Here is a 17000-nt window from a genome sequence, read left to right on the forward strand (position 1 = left end):
TCTTGAGTACTTGGGGTAGGGAGCGAGACAGAGTAGGGAGGGAGAGACAGTTGTTAAACATTTACTTGTATATTTCTACCTTAAAGTTACATAAAAATGGTGTTATCATTGACTCAGGATCTTGAATACAGATATATTATTGAGAAGTTGAGGCAAGTTGAGGAAGTATCATTTGTCTCTTATGCTTTTCCATTTCTTTTCTTTGTATAGTTCTGTTTTTTGTTAGAATTCTAGTAAAGCTCAAGAGTTCACAAGGTTTGGAACAAGGTTATGTAGGTCTCACCTTTAGTGTAGGAAATTTGTGGATCTCTGGGTTATATAGATCTTATTTCCTTTCTTTTAGGCTCTCAAATTTTTTCATTCATGTTTTGAGTTAATTCATCAAGTATTTGTTAGGCATGTACTATGCATTTTTTCCCTGAAAGAGTTCTAATTTTCTGAGAAGCATAAATACAAAGAGAGAGAGAGAGAGAGAGAGAGAGAGAGAGAGAGAGAGAGAGAGAGAGAGAGAGAGAGGAGGCATTTCACGGTATTCCATCACTTCCCACAAACTCATCATCAGTTTTCTCTCCTGAAATCCCTCTTCTTGTCCATCCAAAGCCAGAAGAGATGACAAGAGTTTCCAGTTCCAGAGAATATTTAGTCTGTGCCCTATCCCCTTGAGGGTGTGATGTACCTTCCCCTCACCTGGGTTCCGGGGTTGGAACAACCACCAGATTTGGAGTTAAAAGATCTGCATTTGAATCCTTTATGTTGAAATCTTTGCTTTGTGACTTGTAGAAAATCACTGTATCTTTGTGCCTCTCTTTGCTCATCTGTGAACTAAAGGGGCTCTACCCCAAGCTTTCCAAATTCAGGTCCAGCTCTAAAATTTATAAATCTCGGTTTCTTCCCGAAGGCTTTCCCTGATCTGATCCCCCTCTCTCCTAGCCCCTGGAATCTGGGAATCTGTCTTCCTTATGGTTGATTCTGGTCAATGTCTCCAGCGACCTCAACAGGAAGAATGTGACATGCTGGGCTGAGAATGATGTGGGCAGGTCGGAGGAATCTGTGCAGATCAACGTCTCCTGTGAGTCCTTCAGTCCCATGGTCTCTGGGGGGCAGGAGGAAAAGACCTCTGTCTTTTCTAGGTCTGAGTTCTGAGGGGTTATGGTGTGGGGAATAGGAGGCATGGGGAGGGGGGAGTGTCCACAGCTGCCCCACAGCTGTTCCTTCAAAATCTCAAGAGAATTTGATACAGAGAACAGCATTTAGGAGGCTGGGGTAGGATTTTTTCAAGGGCAAAGATTTGAGTGATTGAGATAATTAGATTTTTTTAGTCTTTTCTCCTAGATACTTGGTTCCTTTATATCTACTATCTGATTGTTTTTAAGCCTATGATCTCACATCCTTTTTTAAAAGAGTATTTTATTTTTCCAAATACACATTTAGAGAGTTTTCATCATTCATTTTGTAAAATTTTGGGATCCAAATTTTTCTCCCTCCTTCCCTCCTTTACTTTCTCCCTCTCCAGTCTAGCAAGCAATATGATATAAATTAAATATCATATCCCTTTTTGAAAAGCCAACATCCCACTTGGGTTTTTCTGGGCCCAATACCTGATTTTTCTAGGCCCTGCCTCTTACTTTTTCTTTTCCCAAAAATTTTTATTTTTTTAATTTTAATTTTTTCTTTTTCCAAATTTAAATGCTTGTTGCTTAAGTTAGGACAACTATTCTTTAGGTCTTGTTACAAAATAATCCTACTATCTAACTTCTTTCTAAAATCTGGTATCTGAGGTATTAGGCCCAAAGCCTAATTTCCTTAGTCTATGGGATACTTTCTCTCAGGCCAACTGGACATAAGGTAATTGTCAGTTTTGGCTTGCAAGGAGCCCAGGCTTAATCCCCAGCTCTGCTGTTTAATAGCTGTTACTGTAGACACTGAATCTGCCAGGACTCCTCTTTCTCCTCTGTCAGATAGGGGGGACTGTGTTGCCTGACTTTTCAGGTCCCTCTGGCTGCGACTTCTCTGACTTGGTGGCTCTCTCCTTCTCTCTCCCCGCTCGTCCTGGGCCACAGTCCCAGCTAAGGTGCATCTCCATCAAGCAATTGCCCAGCACCACTGGTGCATCCCTTTCTCCGTGGACGGGCAGCCACCGCCCACCATCACCTGGCGCTTCAACGGCCACGTGCTCAATGAGACCAACTTCATCTTCACGGAGTTCCTGGAGCAGGCAGCCAACGAGACCATGCAGCACGGCTGCCTGCGACTTAACAAGCCCACGCACGTCAACAACGGCAATTATACCCTGGAAGCCTCCAACCCTGGTGGCCGGGACGTTGCTTCTCGGTTTTTTATCTTCATGGACAATCCTTTCCAGTTCAAACCCGAGGATCCCATCCCTGGTAGGCGGCCCTTCCCAGAACGGCTTCCCTGTGACACACACACATACACACACAGATCAGAGTCCTGGGGCGGGGATGGCGCGGCTTGCCCACCACACCCACTGCCTTCTCCCAGGGACTGAGCCCTTCCTTGGCATTTGGCACAGGGAAGGTTCTGGAGGCACCCAGAGGTCCTGGTGTCCCACATGATGTAAGACAAAGAACGCTGCATTGGGACTCAGAGATTCCAGTTCTACTCTGAGTTATTTATGGCAAAGTCGCTCCCCCCAGCCTCTTGCAGGCAATAGTTTTCTCACCTACCAAATGAAGGCATTGGACTAGATGGACTAAAAATTTCCCGGGATCCATGATTTCTCTCTTCTTCCTCACTCAACACTCCTGCCCCTTCCCTCAGTCTTTCTTCAGTGTCTGGGCCTCCAGTCCCCGTTCCACCACATCTACCCCCTTTGTCATCACTACCACCTGGGCTCCAAGTCCCTGTATCAATGGGGACTCCTCCTCCTTCCCACTGTAACCCAGAGGAGAAGGGACAGCTATACCTGTTCCATCCCCTGTTTTGTGATGTCTCTATTCTCCACCCATTCTCTGCTATCACTGGGAAATGGTCCCTCTTTTCATTGTCCCCACATTCATCCCTGAGACCGGGTTCACTCCTTGTTCCTCTCTCTCTTCCCTGTTGGGTGAAGGGACGCAGCTGGGGATGAAAGGGGGGAGGTTCACTAATGTTTCCCAATTCACTGACTTCCTCTTTCTCTTTTCTCCACTGTAGTTTCTTATTCCCCGGGAGGTAAGTATCACACCCCTATTTCTCCCGAGTCAGGAGAGCATGTGGTCCTGGTCTTTGGTTAGGGAAGGGTGGAGAGGCAATGGGTGCTTTGTTTATTGGAAGCATTTGGCTTCTTTTGGAGAGATGGGAAGGAGCAAGGGTCCGAGGGGGAGGAACAGGGCTTATCACTATCTACTCTTCTTCGTCCTTACACAGCAACCAACAGCACTTCTGGGCACCCCGTGGAGAAGAAGGAAGACTCATATTTTGGGGTGAGAATAGAGATAAGAGCTGGTTAGAGTTAGGGGAAGCTGGCTAGGGCACAGAGAACTACTGGCTACAGGAAGGGGTTGGAGTCAGTCATCTGACTCAGAATAACATACATTTGCATAATCTCACTGTTCCCCACACCTCTGTCCTTCTCCCTTTGCACTGAGAACTCCTCCTGCGGCAATAGACTGGTTTCATGGAAAGGAATACCTGGCTATCCCCACTTGGGCCAAAGCTGTACTATCGGGACTATTGGAAGAGAAAAGATAACAGAATTGGGTTCCCTGTGAAATAGAAAGGAGTAGGGATTGGAAGCTGGGGGTATCTAGGGAGGGAAATAGCCTAAGGAGAGAGTAGAGCTCATGAGGGCAATCAGCGACCCTTTCATGTCCTCCTCTTCCAGGTCTCAGTGGCAGTGGGCTTAGCTGTTTTTGCCTGCCTCTTTCTCTTGGTTTTACTCATTCTTCTCAACAAATGTGGCCGGAGAAGCAAGTTCGGAATCAACCGTGAGCTAGAGAATGGCCCCAAGTGGGATGATGTCTCTGTCACTTGCTGTCTTTCAGTGTCTTCAGTCTCTTTCCCCGCCTTGATGCTTCTCCATTATCTAAATATCCCTTTCCCTGCTGATTCTCAGCCTCTCTTTGTTTCCTAACCCCCTCTGGGCCATTTAGTTAATGTCTCTCCTTCATTCAGCATCTTTTTATTTCTGTGTCTCAAGTGTGACTCACTGTCTGGGTACCCTGCTGTGCCTCAGTTTCTTGGTTTCTCTGTGTCCATCTCTGTTTTTCTCTCTCTGTGTTCCTGTTTCTCTCCTCCCTGTGTGTGTGTCTGGGAGGGGTAGTATTAGCAGCAACAGCCACTAATTTGCGGCTGGATCAGAATCAAACACTAAGTGATTCTGGGAGACCTGGGGTCCTGAGGGAGAGAGGGGTGTCTGCAGTATCCATGGGGACCTGAGGCTAATCAGGAGCTCAGCCAAGAGCAACCACCACTGCCCCATCCTGAGCCTGGAGTCTCATACCAACACTGCCGACTTTGGGATGCCTAGGTGTATGTGCTGGGGAGCAGTGGGGTGGGGTCTCTCGATCGCTCCCCCGACCATACACGTGGTAGGATGTGGGTGAGGAGAGAGCACACTGGGGCATCCGATTCCCTATTTTTTTTTTTTTTAACACGGCTCTTCCCCATTCCTAGGTCCTGCGGTCCTGGCCCCCGAGGACAGTCTGGCCATGTCCCTACATTTCATGACTCTGGGAAACAGTTCCCTATCTCCTGAGGGAAAGGGATCCGGCCTGCAGGGGCACATCATCGAGAATCCACAATACTTCAGTGACGCCTGTAAGGGTTCAGGGAAAGTAGGCCTCCAGGCTGGCAAACTGGTAGCCCTGGCAGCCACAGAGCCCCTCCCCAGCCCAACTCCTATTTCCCTGCCCATCCACTGTGGTTAACCCCAGGCTAGAGAAAGTCATCCTCAGAGAGTCCCCCGGTCAGTAATTCAGCAAAAAATATAAAGTCAGCCCCTGTATCCTAAAGTATCACAATTTGCTAGATAGGAGGTGAATATTTTATGTACTTTCTGTTTTTAGTTTTCGTGACCCCTTTTGAAGTTTCTCAGCAAAGATACTGGAACGGTTTGACATTTCCTCCTCCAGATTATTTTATATATCAGGAAACTGAGGAAAAGAGGGTTTAATGACTTCTCCAAGGTCTCAGCTAGTAAGTGGCTGAGGCTGGATTTGAATTCAGGTCCTCCCTCTAGGCCCAGTGCCACTTAGCTACCCTAGTAAAGGCCTTCATTTCTTCTTGACTGAACTACTAGAAGGGTCTCTATCCTCTGTGAGACTGCTGAAGTCATCTTTATGTTTGTCCCATCTATGCTCAGAGATCTTATATCCTTTCTTTTTTTTATTATTATAGCTTTTTATTTACAAGTTATATGCATGGGTAATTTTATAGCATTGACAACTGCCAAACCTATTGTTCCAATGTTTCCCCTCCTTCTCCCCATCCCCTCCCCGCAATGGCAGGATGAACAATATATGTTAAGTATGTTAAAGTATAAATTAAATACAATATAACTTACATCCTTTCTACTGAGCTCTCTCCCTAGACATATTCCTCATATATTTCCACTTCCCAACTCACTGAAGCTTACAGGCAGAGCATCCCACATCCCAAAGAGTAGCTCTTCTCTCCCAACACTGACCACCCCACTCTGATCTCTAAGCAGCAGATGGAAGCCTACCTGTTAATCTTCTTCCCTGACAGAATGACCTCTCCTCAATTCCTGAAACTTCTCTGTAACAGGAGATATTATATGGTGTCTGTGTTGATGTTTCATCCCCCAGCTAGACTAAAAGTCCTTGAAAGCAGAAATTTTATTATCTCTAAATTTTGTCTTTTCCTGAATTCCCCCCACTCCCTCAACATGATCCTCTGTACACAGTAAGTACCCAGTAACTGTTGTGTTGCATTGTCCTCCCTGCTCCATCTCCACCCCCCCCCCCAGGTGTCCATCACATTAAGCGCAGAGACATCGTGCTCAAATGGGAGCTGGGAGAAGGTGCCTTCGGGAAGGTCTTCCTGGCCGAATGTCACAACCTGCTTCCAGAGCAGGACAAGATGCTCGTGGCTGTCAAGGTGATCTCAGAAACCTTCCATGGTTCCCCAGGGGACTGGTCTTCCTTCCTACCTGGGGATCTGGTCATATTAGGCTGGCTAATGGGGATGAGTGGGAGGCTGCCCCTATGGGCAGACCTGAGACACGGGGTCATACCTCACGCCTTCGTGTCCTCTGCCACCCACACCAGGCTCTGAAGGAGGTGTCCGAGAGTGCCCGTCAGGACTTCCAGCGGGAGGCAGAGCTGCTGACCGTCCTGCAGCACCAACACATAGTCCGCTTTTTCGGGGTCTGCACAGAGGGCCGCCCACTGCTCATGGTCTTCGAGTACATGAAACACGGAGACCTGAACCGCTTTCTCAGGTACTTGGCCCTCTGGGGACCTGGTTCTGCGGCCCCCAGCCCTTGCCTTCCCTGCTCCCTCCACAGCTTCATCCTTCCCCATCTTCTCCTCCACCTACCCCAGGGTTTCCTCCTTCATTCATGTAGGAAATTAATATTGAGTCTACTTTGCTGAGTGTGAGAAAGCCAAAAAAATATGAGCGGCAAACTTTCCCTCAGCAACATGCAGACTAATCAGGGAGCCGTGGTGCACATGGAGAAGTAGGATCTGTGCTAAGTAATGAGAAGGGATCTGCAGCGATGGTGGGGGGGAGATACTTAGGAGTAGAGGGACAAGGCTTTTTAGAAGGCAGGGAGGGGCTCAAAGGAGGACTGGCAGTTTGGTGGGAACATGGGACTTGGGAAAGAGAAAAGCAGTTGGGGTCAGAGGGGACCTAGGGATCAGGCTAAGGACCCTTCTTGCTTGGTCTTTCCCAAACAATCTTTAGTGAAATACTAGCGATCTAAATTATAGGAGTGGGGCTTCTTTGAGAAAATCTTGGTCCTTATAACTCATTTCCTTTAGGTTATAAAATGATGAATGTATCAAAAATGCTAAGGATGTGCTATAGGGGGAGGGATGAGAATAGCCTCAATTGCCTTTATTTTCTTTCAATATTTTCCCCAACTTCATCTTGCCTTTATCCTAGAAATATTCCCGTTCCCACTTCTGCTAACATTTCTGAGTTCCACTAATATATTTCATGCCCAAAGAATTCAAAAGACAATTTAGTTTGACGTGTTACAATAGATGATGGAAAATTACGAAAGTTTCTGAACAGAGGAGTAACCTGATCCAAAGGATTCATTCGAAGGATTGTCTGGCAGCTCTGTAAAGTGTTTTGAATATAGTAAACACTATACAAATGTTTGTTGGATTAAAGAGGTTAAAAATTGGAGGTAAGGAAGCCAGTTAGGAGGTTTTTAGATAATGTAGGATATGAGTGATGAAGCCTATGGCAGTGGTACGATGGAAGAGGATCCAGTGAGAACTGGGAGCTGATTTGTTACAGGAGGTGAGAGAGAAGTCAAAGGTTTTAAGCCTATGTAACTAGAAGAATTGTATTTAATTCAATTCAGCAAGAATTTTTAAAAATAGTATTTTATTTTTTCCAATTACATATACAGATAGTTTTCAACATTCACTTTGATAAGATTTTGAATTTCATATTTTTTCTCTCCCTCACTTTCTTCCCTCTTCCCCAAGATGGCAAGCAATCTGATGTAGATTATACATGTACAATCATATTAAACATATTTCCACATTAGTCATGTTGTGAAAGAAGAATCAGAACAAAAGGGGAAAACTACAAGAAAGAAAACAACAAAAATGAAAAAGTATTCTTCAATCTGTTTTCAGACTCCATAGTTCTTTCTCTGGATATATTCTCCATAGTTCTTTCTCTGGATTTTCCATTATTATTTTGGAATTGCCTTTTATCTTGCTTTGCTAAGGAGAGCTAACTCTATCAATATTGATCAGCATACAATATTTCTGCAAGCATTTATTAAGAAATTACTGAATACACTATACAGGGCACTATGCTACTTGAAGGCAAGGGAGGGAGATACAAAACTTGAATAAGCCATGGTCCCTGCCCTGGTGGAGCTTACCACCTAATAGTAAAACACAATGATGACAATGATAATAATTTATGTTTATATAGTGACTTAAAGTTTGCAAAGGGTTTTACAAATGTTATCTCATTTGATGGATACACAGAAAAATATAATATCTAGGAAAATTATAAAATGGAATTTAAAGGGGTAGGATGATTGAGTAAAGAAGGTGGAGAAGGTGGTATTTGAATTGGATTTTAAAGGACAAGGAGTTCAAAAGGAAAATATGGAGAGGAAAGACATAGTAGGCATAGAATAAAACATGAGCAAAGGCAGAGTGTCAAGAATAAAATGTATGTTTGAAGAAAAGAATTGTCTAATTTGGCTGAAGCACAGAGCATGTAGAAGGGAGTAATATGAGAAGTTCCAGAGAGCTCTAGTGGAGTCGTTTTATGGAAAGTCTTGGATATGAAGGAGTTATTACTCAGAAGGCCATAGGGAGCCACATATGACTTTTGAACAGAGATGTGACATGACTGCATTTTGGTATAAGAAAAATTAGTTGGAAAGAAGGGTCAAAGAGAGAGTAAAACTGGAGGTTTGCCCAGAAGGACTACAGCCAGATAACTGGAAAGAACAACAAAAATGAAACTGAATATTACATAATTATAATGACCAATCTTGGTCATTTTTTGATATTTGCATGAATTTTATTCATTGACTACCTTCCTTTAAATTAATTTCATAGATCTTCATAATTTTCCTTTTAAAAATTCCAATTGGAGGAAGAAACAAAACTACCCAAAGTTTACATTTTACAAGAGTTTTGCCATTCTCATAAAGTTTTGTCTATTTTTATAGTGTAAATTTGTTTTAGTTTTCAACATTTTCCATTGTCTTCTCCTCCCCTTCTTTCCCCCCAAGACAGTAAGCAATCTGATATAGATTTCATATGTACAATCATATTAAACTTATTTCTACATTAGTCATGTTGTAAAAGAAGAATCAGAACAAAAGAGAAAAATCATGAGAAAGGGAAAAAAAGTGAAAATAATATGCTTCCTTCTACATTTAGACTCCATAGTTCTTTCTCTGGATTTGGAAAGCTGGGTCATTTATAATTATAATAACCAAGAAAATAGAAAAAATATTTCTATCCATTGCAGAGGTGGGGAACTAGGGCCATAGAATTGGGCATATACTGTTAGACATGTTCAATTGTTTAATTTTGCTAAACTGCTTTTTTTTCTCTTTATTTTTAAATCTTCATCAGATAGGATAGTTTCCTGGATAGAAGAAAGATGAGGGATTATTTGGAAATGAATGAAGGTAATGCAAAAACAAAAGGCATCAATGAAAAAAGACTTTTTAAAAAGAGGTTTTTTTTTCATAGACCAGACTAGTCATAATGAAAGCCTATATTAAGCTAATGGTGATGAGAATAGATCGGATGGATTGATGTGAGATATTTAGCAGAAGTGATATTGGACTTAGTCACTGATTAGATTTGAGAAGTTAGGGGGGAAGAGACAAAAACAAAAACAACAACAACAAAAAAAAACAAAGATTACTGTAAAATTCTCCACATAAGAGACTGGTGGATAGCACTTCCATAGCCAGAAATTGTGGAGAAAGGAGGAGAAGCAGGTTTTAGGGGAAAAACCATAGGCTTGATTTTGGACATGTTAAATTTGAATAGCCAAGTGGAAAGAAATGAAAAATAAGGAGAAATAAGAAAGTGAGGAGGGAAGCAAGTTTGAATAGAGGGGTGAAAATGATGAATGTGGTTCTGCGAAGTTGAATTGAAGGGGACATCTTCTCCATCCCTTGCACACTTCTCTAGTATCCTGCTCTTGAAACTTTTTTTTTCTAGCTGAGGAATGAACTCCATCTCTCCATCCCTTTCCTTTCTTAGATTCCATCCTTGGTACCAGTCCCACCACTCACACCATCTCTGTTCTTAACTTCTGTTCTATTTGCCCCATTCATATCTTTCCCACCTCAGAAATGTCAGTCTTTTTAATCAGCTCAGACTCATCTCCCATCAGACCTCCTCTTCTCTCTTGTAGAACTGTTTCTATTAGTATCCTTTCATCTTTCATTTAAGAGCAACTGCTTTTCCTTCCTCTGTCTTTATCTACCTACAAGCTCAGTAGGGCTGGAGGCAGAAAAGCTGGCTCCCTCTCAGACCAGAACCCTCCGTAATCAGAGTGTCTGTCCCTCTCTCAGGAGCCAGAAACCCAGATGCCTGAATGTTTAAACCTAAGACTCTTTGGATCACCTTTCCCTTTTCCTAATGGCTGGGATTTCTGTTTTCCTCTCAGCTGTCCCTGATCCTTTCCTCCTGTTGCTCCAAAGTCTAGGAGGCTATAATCTCTATATCTTATTTTTTTATTCTAGATGGGACCCTTCTATCCTTCTCTCCTCTGCCAGCTCACATATGTCTCCTCCTCTCTCCTTGAACTGACTCTTCTTTTCCTCCCATCCAGGTCTCATGGGCCAGATGCTAAGATACTGGCTAGCGGAGTGGGTACGGCTCCTGGACCCCTAGGCCTGGGGCAGCTGCTGGCAGTGGCCGGCCAGGTGGCAGCTGGGATGGTCTACCTGGCTAGCCTGCATTTTGTGCACCGTGACCTGGCCACCAGGAACTGCCTGGTGGGTCAGGGGCTTGTGGTCAAGATTGGAGACTTTGGTATGAGCCGAGACATCTACAGCACTGACTACTACCGGGTAAGGAGACCTGCTTTCCACATACCCCACCAGCTCAGCCAGCTCCCCAGACTCAGATTCCAACCTGGCTTCTCCCCCCATTTTGGCTGTGCTAAATCTGCAAAGCAAGGAGCTTACTGTCAAATGATTTATTCTCTCTGGGGCCCCAGTTTCCAGTTTGTGCAAGTAGTAGAATGGATTCAGGGATTTCTAAGGTTGTTTCCAGTTTAGACAGGCTGTATACTGTGACTCCATTGCCGACAGGACATAGAAAAAGAGGGCTTCACTTATTTCAAATATTGTTTACATGAAATTTATTTGTGGCCTTCTAGTGAAAAAACCCTCCTTTGCCTTGCCTCGGAATAGCAGAACCCAAAGGCAGGGACTCTGAACTAGAAATCCAGAGTTCTTCAGCAGGTTAATGTAGATTCCAGGGTCAGATGAAAGACGGGGCGGGGGGGGGGGGAGAGAAGGGACTGTGAATGGTGGGGGAGAGGATACTAAACTGCTCTTTTGAACCCAGTAAAGGAGCAGAGCAGCTGGGGGGGGGGGAACAGTGTAGGGAAGAAGCTTTTGTCTCCCTTCTCTCCACCCAGATGGAAACTACATCATTTTTTCCCTTTTAGCTCTGGCCTAGGGACCAGCATCTATATTTAATGATGGAGGTGGATGGGGGATCTTTGGGGCAGGGGAATCACTTAATACATGGCGTCCCCCAGACTTTCCATACCCCTCCTTGCCCACATACTCAGACACCCATTTAGATATGGACAGATCCTCTCTGGCCCTGGGCTGAGATTAGTAGTAATTCATTTCTGGGTACTCTAAAGTTTACTAAGGATTCTTCTTATTACTCTTTGAGGTAGCTAGTGCCAAGATTTTCCCTATTTTGTAGATGAATAAACTGAGTCTTGGAAAGGTAGAATACCCTTTAACATATATTGGATTACCTGCCATCTAGGGGAGAGAGTGGGGGGAAGGAGGGGATAATTTGGAACAAAAGGCTTTGCAAGGGTCAGTGTTGAAAAGTTACCCATGCTTATGTTTTGTAAATAAAAAGCTTTTAATAAAAAAAGTTAAAACAAAACAAAACAAAAAAGGTAGAATGCCTTGCCTAAGCCAGGAGGTGATAAAACTGGGATTTGAATCTTGGCTCCAAGTGATTTTCACTGACTCTGTTGCATCCCTCGCAGGGTTCTAAGACCGGCTTCTCTGGAGCCCTGGGTTTCATGAGTGGGGCTTTTCCTACCTGCTCTAAAGTATTTTAGCAACAAATGGGCTTGCTGCTCCCAGGCTTTGGAGGGAGCAAGCCCAAGGCACTGGTGTTTTGCCCATAGGTGGGGGGCCGCACGATGCTACCTATACGATGGATGCCGCCAGAGAGTATCCTCTATCGGAAGTTCACCACGGAAAGTGATGTCTGGAGCTTCGGCGTCCTTCTCTGGGAGATCTTCACCTATGGCAAACAGCCCTGGTACCAGCTCTCCAACACTGAGGTAGCTGGAGTCCCATCTTCACTGTACTCCTTGGATCCTTAGCTCAACCTCCCCCTCTCACCTTCCACCACCCATCCCAATTTCTTTGCCTCTTGTACCTGCATCCATTCCCCCCCAAACTTCACCATCTCCATCCTGGTCCCATCTCTCACCAGCTGATATTGGCTTTGCCCCTACAATCAATCAACCAACAAATATTTATTAATTATCTATTATGTAAATAATTGCCTAAATTGGAATAACAGCATCCTGGGCTCCAAGAACAGATTCTGGGGAAAGGAGGAAGCCTTGGACACTAATATATGCATATTATGCATGTTAATATAGACATATTAATATTTGTATCCTAACTACAAAGTTTCTATAAATACATATTATATGCATAGTTGTCGAGTACATTGTAGTTTGGGAGAAACAGTACCAGCAGTTGGGGTGAGCAGGAAAGGATTCAGGAAAAAAGGGGGTGTTGGAGCTCTGTAGTCCCCATCAATCAAAGGCAACCCCAGGACACCTCAGCTGATTCTCTCTTTATACCCTGGGGCATAGCAATAGAGCCAGCTGCTCACCCTGGCTCCCTGCAGTCCTCCCCTTAAGTCTAGGAGCTCATGGAGTCATTTTAGTGCCCTTCTCCTTTTCCCAGAATCTGCTCTCCAGAGCCCAGGACACTGCCATTCCAATTCACATGCTGCCCACCCCCTTCTAGTCTTGTCTATAGTTTGACCGCTGTGCTTCTTGCTATCAAGCAAGCTTTATTTCCTTCCTTTCCTCAGGGAGGTGGGGAGAGCCCCTTTACACCCTCGTCCTTCTCTGGTCCATTTCTCTTCATCTCTCGTTCCTCTCCTTCCCATTAGTCCCTCCCCCTCCTCCCCACCCCCACTCCTTTTCTTCTCAGTCTGTTTCTGTGGCCCCTAAATCCCAATCATGGGCTTCTTTTAATGACTCTCCAAGCATTTTATAGTTCTCCTTCCTAATTATAGGGACAAGGGGGCAGTGCTAAGGATGGAGGTTAGACTATCAGAAGGACAGTCCTGTCTAACATCAGTTTCCCACTGGTTCCTCTCCCTCTGCCCCACTCTCATCCCCTTTCTTCTGCCAATTCCAGTCTCTATGGCTCCTAAATTCAGATCATAGGCTTCCCTTAAAGCTCTTCCATGCATTTTATAGACACCCCCCCCCCACTTTAGTTCTCCTTCCTATTTATAGAGACAGGAGGGACTGAAGTTAGACCATCAGAAGGACAGTCCTGTCCAACTTTCCTTATATCCAGCCCTAGCCTGCCAGCTAGGCAAAGTGATAAGAACCCAGGTGTCCAGCCTCCCAGCTCAGCTTCCTGCCCTCCCCCACCTCCTGGCTCACAGCTGTCAGTTCCCATTTCTTCTCCTAATGCAGTTGGCTCCCTCGGGGCTGGGGAGGGGGTTATAGATTTTAATTTTCTCAAGCACAGAGAGATGGAATGGAATTAGTCTCGGTTTCGCTATGTCTCTCCCCCCACCCCTGCTCCGTCTCCACACCCCCATTCTCTCTTGGGCTGTAACCCAAGGAGGCTCCTGCCCCCTCCTTGATCCTTCCTCCTTCCCTCCTCCCTCTTCTCCATTCCTTTCTCTCCTCAGTTCATATACTCTCCTGACTAGTTCATCTTGCAATCTTCCTTCCATCCTTTGTGCTGTAATTCCAAGTCATTTTCTTTGTATTATAGGGAAGGCAAATTCCCATAGAAGGGTAAGAAAGGGAAATAGGAAAGGGTGCATTTCCCCCTCTCTCTCCCCCATTCCACTATCTCCTGCTTTCTTTCCATAATCTACCTGCACTCTTTTTTGCTTCTTCACGTGTAGGGGAGAGAGTCCATTGGGAGAACCCATCCCACTCACCTACCCAAGCTATTAAGACTGATGAGCTTTCTCCTTTCCTGCCCACTTGGAAAGTCTGTCCATGAGTGTCATCTCACATTAGTCCATTGCTAACTCTTTCTGTAGCTTTCCCTAATCCAGCAACTGAAAATCTAACAAAGGGGCTTGCAAACCCTCCCCACCCTTACACTTGTCTCCCCTTACTCCCTGGTAATACAGCACAGCCCAACCTCACACCCCTTGGCTGCAACCTCACTCTGGAAAGGACCTTAGAGATGGTCTAGGAGAGCCCCATGGAGATAGTAGGCTCCCAGAAAGACTGAGCCTCTTCTCTGGGTCAGACCACTTCTCACAACCCGTTATTTCTTTCTCAGGCCATCGAGTGCATTACTCAGGGCAGGGAACTGGAGAGGCCCCGGGCCTGTCCCCCAGAGGTCTACGCCATCATGCGTGGCTGCTGGCAGCGGGAGCCCCAGCAACGCCACAGCATCAAGGACATCCATGCCCGGCTCCAGGCCCTCATCAAGGCCCCTCCCGTCTACCTGGACGTCCTGGGCTAGCCACAAGGCCCTGAGGATCAGGGCCTCCAAAACTTCTGGGGCTCCTAACCTTGCTCACTTTCACTACCACAGCCACCCTATTATTACCATCCATAGGTGATCTCAAAGCATCTTCAACTCATCCTTAGCCCAGGACCCTGAGAGGAGCTGAGGAGGGAGGGTGGGGGGGATTAGGGTGGGGGAAAGGATTTGTATGCTACTCAAATGGCACATTCACTCAATATATTTATTGTCCCTTCTGCAGTTTCTATTTTGCTTTCAGGGAAGGGAGGGCAAAGGAAAGGTTGGGCAGGAGAATGCCTCATTCCTGATTCCCAATGTCCTCTTTCTCTAGCCTTCCCTCACTTATTTCCAGTTCATTTGCCAGTCATAGCATCACCTCCCTGGTGTCATGGTCCTCATTAAGAACGAAGGACAAACAACCACCTGAATCAAACCCGTGTCTCCACTCCTGCTTTTGCTACATAAGCCTTTGGCTGGAGGTTGGCTCTCTGGTGTCTAAGGTTCCTCCCTTCTCTAACAATCCAAGCTTAAATGGAAAAGGAGCAGAGGAAGGTTTAGATTTGCCTTTAGCTTCAAGAAGAGCTGACCTTGGGTGGGAAGATTGGATGTTCTGGAGCCTGGGGAATGGAAGTTAGATGGCTCAAGATCACGAATGGGAAAGTTCTTGGAAACTGGGAATATATCTAGTGAGAGAAAGGCTCAGCCATAATGGGAGGAGGGGCACAGAACACTTATGTCTTGGTTTTGCCTTGCTAGGGAAGGGTAAGTCAGGACCTGGCGTCAGAGAATTGGACAAGCCCGATGTTCCATAAGGACTCAAGCTTCTCTTCCTGCCTTTGGCCTGAGGGAGAGGCAGACTTCCTGACAATTGCTTTGAGATCTCTTCAGGGGGAGGCAAATAGCAAGGGAAGGATTGGAGGTAGAAGCAAGACCTCTTGTCTGGAAGTCCCATTGCTCCTAATGACCAACCTTCATCCTGCCAGAACCCACAGCCCCTTATCCCTCCAGGGCTTATCAGGAGGAAATGTCAGATGGTCCCTGGAAGGCCACTCCCCTCAGCCTTTATTAGATCTGCTGCCTTATCAGCCCCCCCAGGCCCGGCCAGGATGGTGGCAATCTGCCTCTTGTCCAGTCTAGTTAGAGCTAATGGAGACCTGACCCACAGCCTGGGGCTGATTGATACGGCAGGTGAAGTGGGGGGGGGGGGGAGCTCTCCTGAGTTTGCCTTCTGAGACCCCCAAGTTTAGATGTATTCAAAGGAGCCGCCTATTAGGTGTGGTCTGCCCCTTTGAGGCAATGTTTTTCAATATCTAGAGGACTGGGGAGAGAAAAGCAAAGAACTTGAATTTCATTCAATGATTGAGAACTGTGGGTAGAGTGAGAGAGACAGACAACCAAAATGACAGAGATTCAAAAAGAGGGAGAAACACTGAGAGGAGATCTTGCTTCAAAGACAGAGATTTAAAGAGCCAGAAAGAATGAGATACAGAGAGTTAGAGAGGGCAACAGATATAACAACAGAAAGATAGAGACAGAGTGATCTGGACAGAGACACCCAAATGGAAAGGAAAAAAAAAAAAAAGACAAGGACAAACAGACAGAGAGCTGGAAAACACAGGTGGAGACAGAAAGAGAAAGTGCAGACACAGATATTGGAGACCCTGAGAAATGACTCCGAGCTTCCTCCTCTCTCCCCCCACCCCCAAGTCTCACCCTGCTTCCTCCCCAATGGCCCCTCCCTTGGCATGACTACAGATGCTGCTTAGTAAGTGAGGGAAAAAGGGCACTGGTCTCTGAGGCTTGGATGGGAATTGGGGTGAGGGTGGAGGTGGGGAGGAGAGCTGCCTTGAACATAACCTCCCAGTGGGGGAAAGAAAATGATCAGGTCCCACACTACAGCCAAGATAATGTCTAGACAGTGTGAAGAGCTTCTCCATGAAAGTGGAAGAGTTTGGCACGGAAGAGTGTTGGAAAGAGAAAGGCTTTTCTTCCCTACACATCCTGAAGAATAGAATAACCTACTTGGAGGAAGAGGGATAATGTGAATAATACCTGTCACTTTATCCTTGACTCTCCTTTTATTGTGATTTGTGCTTGGAGATCATTTATAGAACATCAGGAGATTGGTGGGAGGAAGCCTAGAGCTGGTGGGATTAGGGGAGTAGGGTTGAATGTTCCCTGAATAAGATTGGGATATTGGGACAATTCCTAGCTCAGGGGGAAAATGGACTGGATGGAGACCATTGACATAAGACAATAAAATATGGGGTAGCTAGATGGCACAGTGAGTAGAGCAGCAGCCCTGAAGTCAGGAGGACCTGAGTTCAAATCAAACCTCAGACATTTAATACTTTCTAGCTGTCACTTGACCCCAATTGCCTCAGGGGGAAAAAAGATAATG

At 45.4% G+C, this 17000-nt stretch overlaps 1 protein-coding gene across 1 annotated transcript in view; it reads left to right on the forward strand.

Annotated features, from left to right (window-relative positions):
* The window catches only part of NTRK1 (neurotrophic receptor tyrosine kinase 1), a 36349-nt gene extending 21514 nt beyond the window's left edge, over positions 1-14835 (forward strand). Inside the window, exons 7-17 of the mRNA XM_031966798.1 lie at positions 931-1069; positions 2061-2387; positions 3157-3174; positions 3370-3425; positions 3827-3929; positions 4618-4761; positions 5933-6063; positions 6234-6406; positions 10474-10714; positions 12031-12189; positions 14411-14835. Coding sequence (XP_031822658.1) covers positions 931-1069; positions 2061-2387; positions 3157-3174; positions 3370-3425; positions 3827-3929; positions 4618-4761; positions 5933-6063; positions 6234-6406; positions 10474-10714; positions 12031-12189; positions 14411-14596 — 1677 coding nt within the window. The 3' untranslated portion in view covers positions 14597-14835. The remainder of the gene's footprint in view (positions 1-930; positions 1070-2060; positions 2388-3156; positions 3175-3369; positions 3426-3826; positions 3930-4617; positions 4762-5932; positions 6064-6233; positions 6407-10473; positions 10715-12030; positions 12190-14410) is intronic.
* Positions 14836-17000: the final 2165 nt, after the last annotated feature.

Source organism: Sarcophilus harrisii, chromosome 4 (genome assembly GCF_902635505.1).
Source record: "Sarcophilus harrisii chromosome 4, mSarHar1.11, whole genome shotgun sequence".
Classification (NCBI taxonomy): Eukaryota; Metazoa; Chordata; class Mammalia; order Dasyuromorphia; family Dasyuridae; genus Sarcophilus; species Sarcophilus harrisii.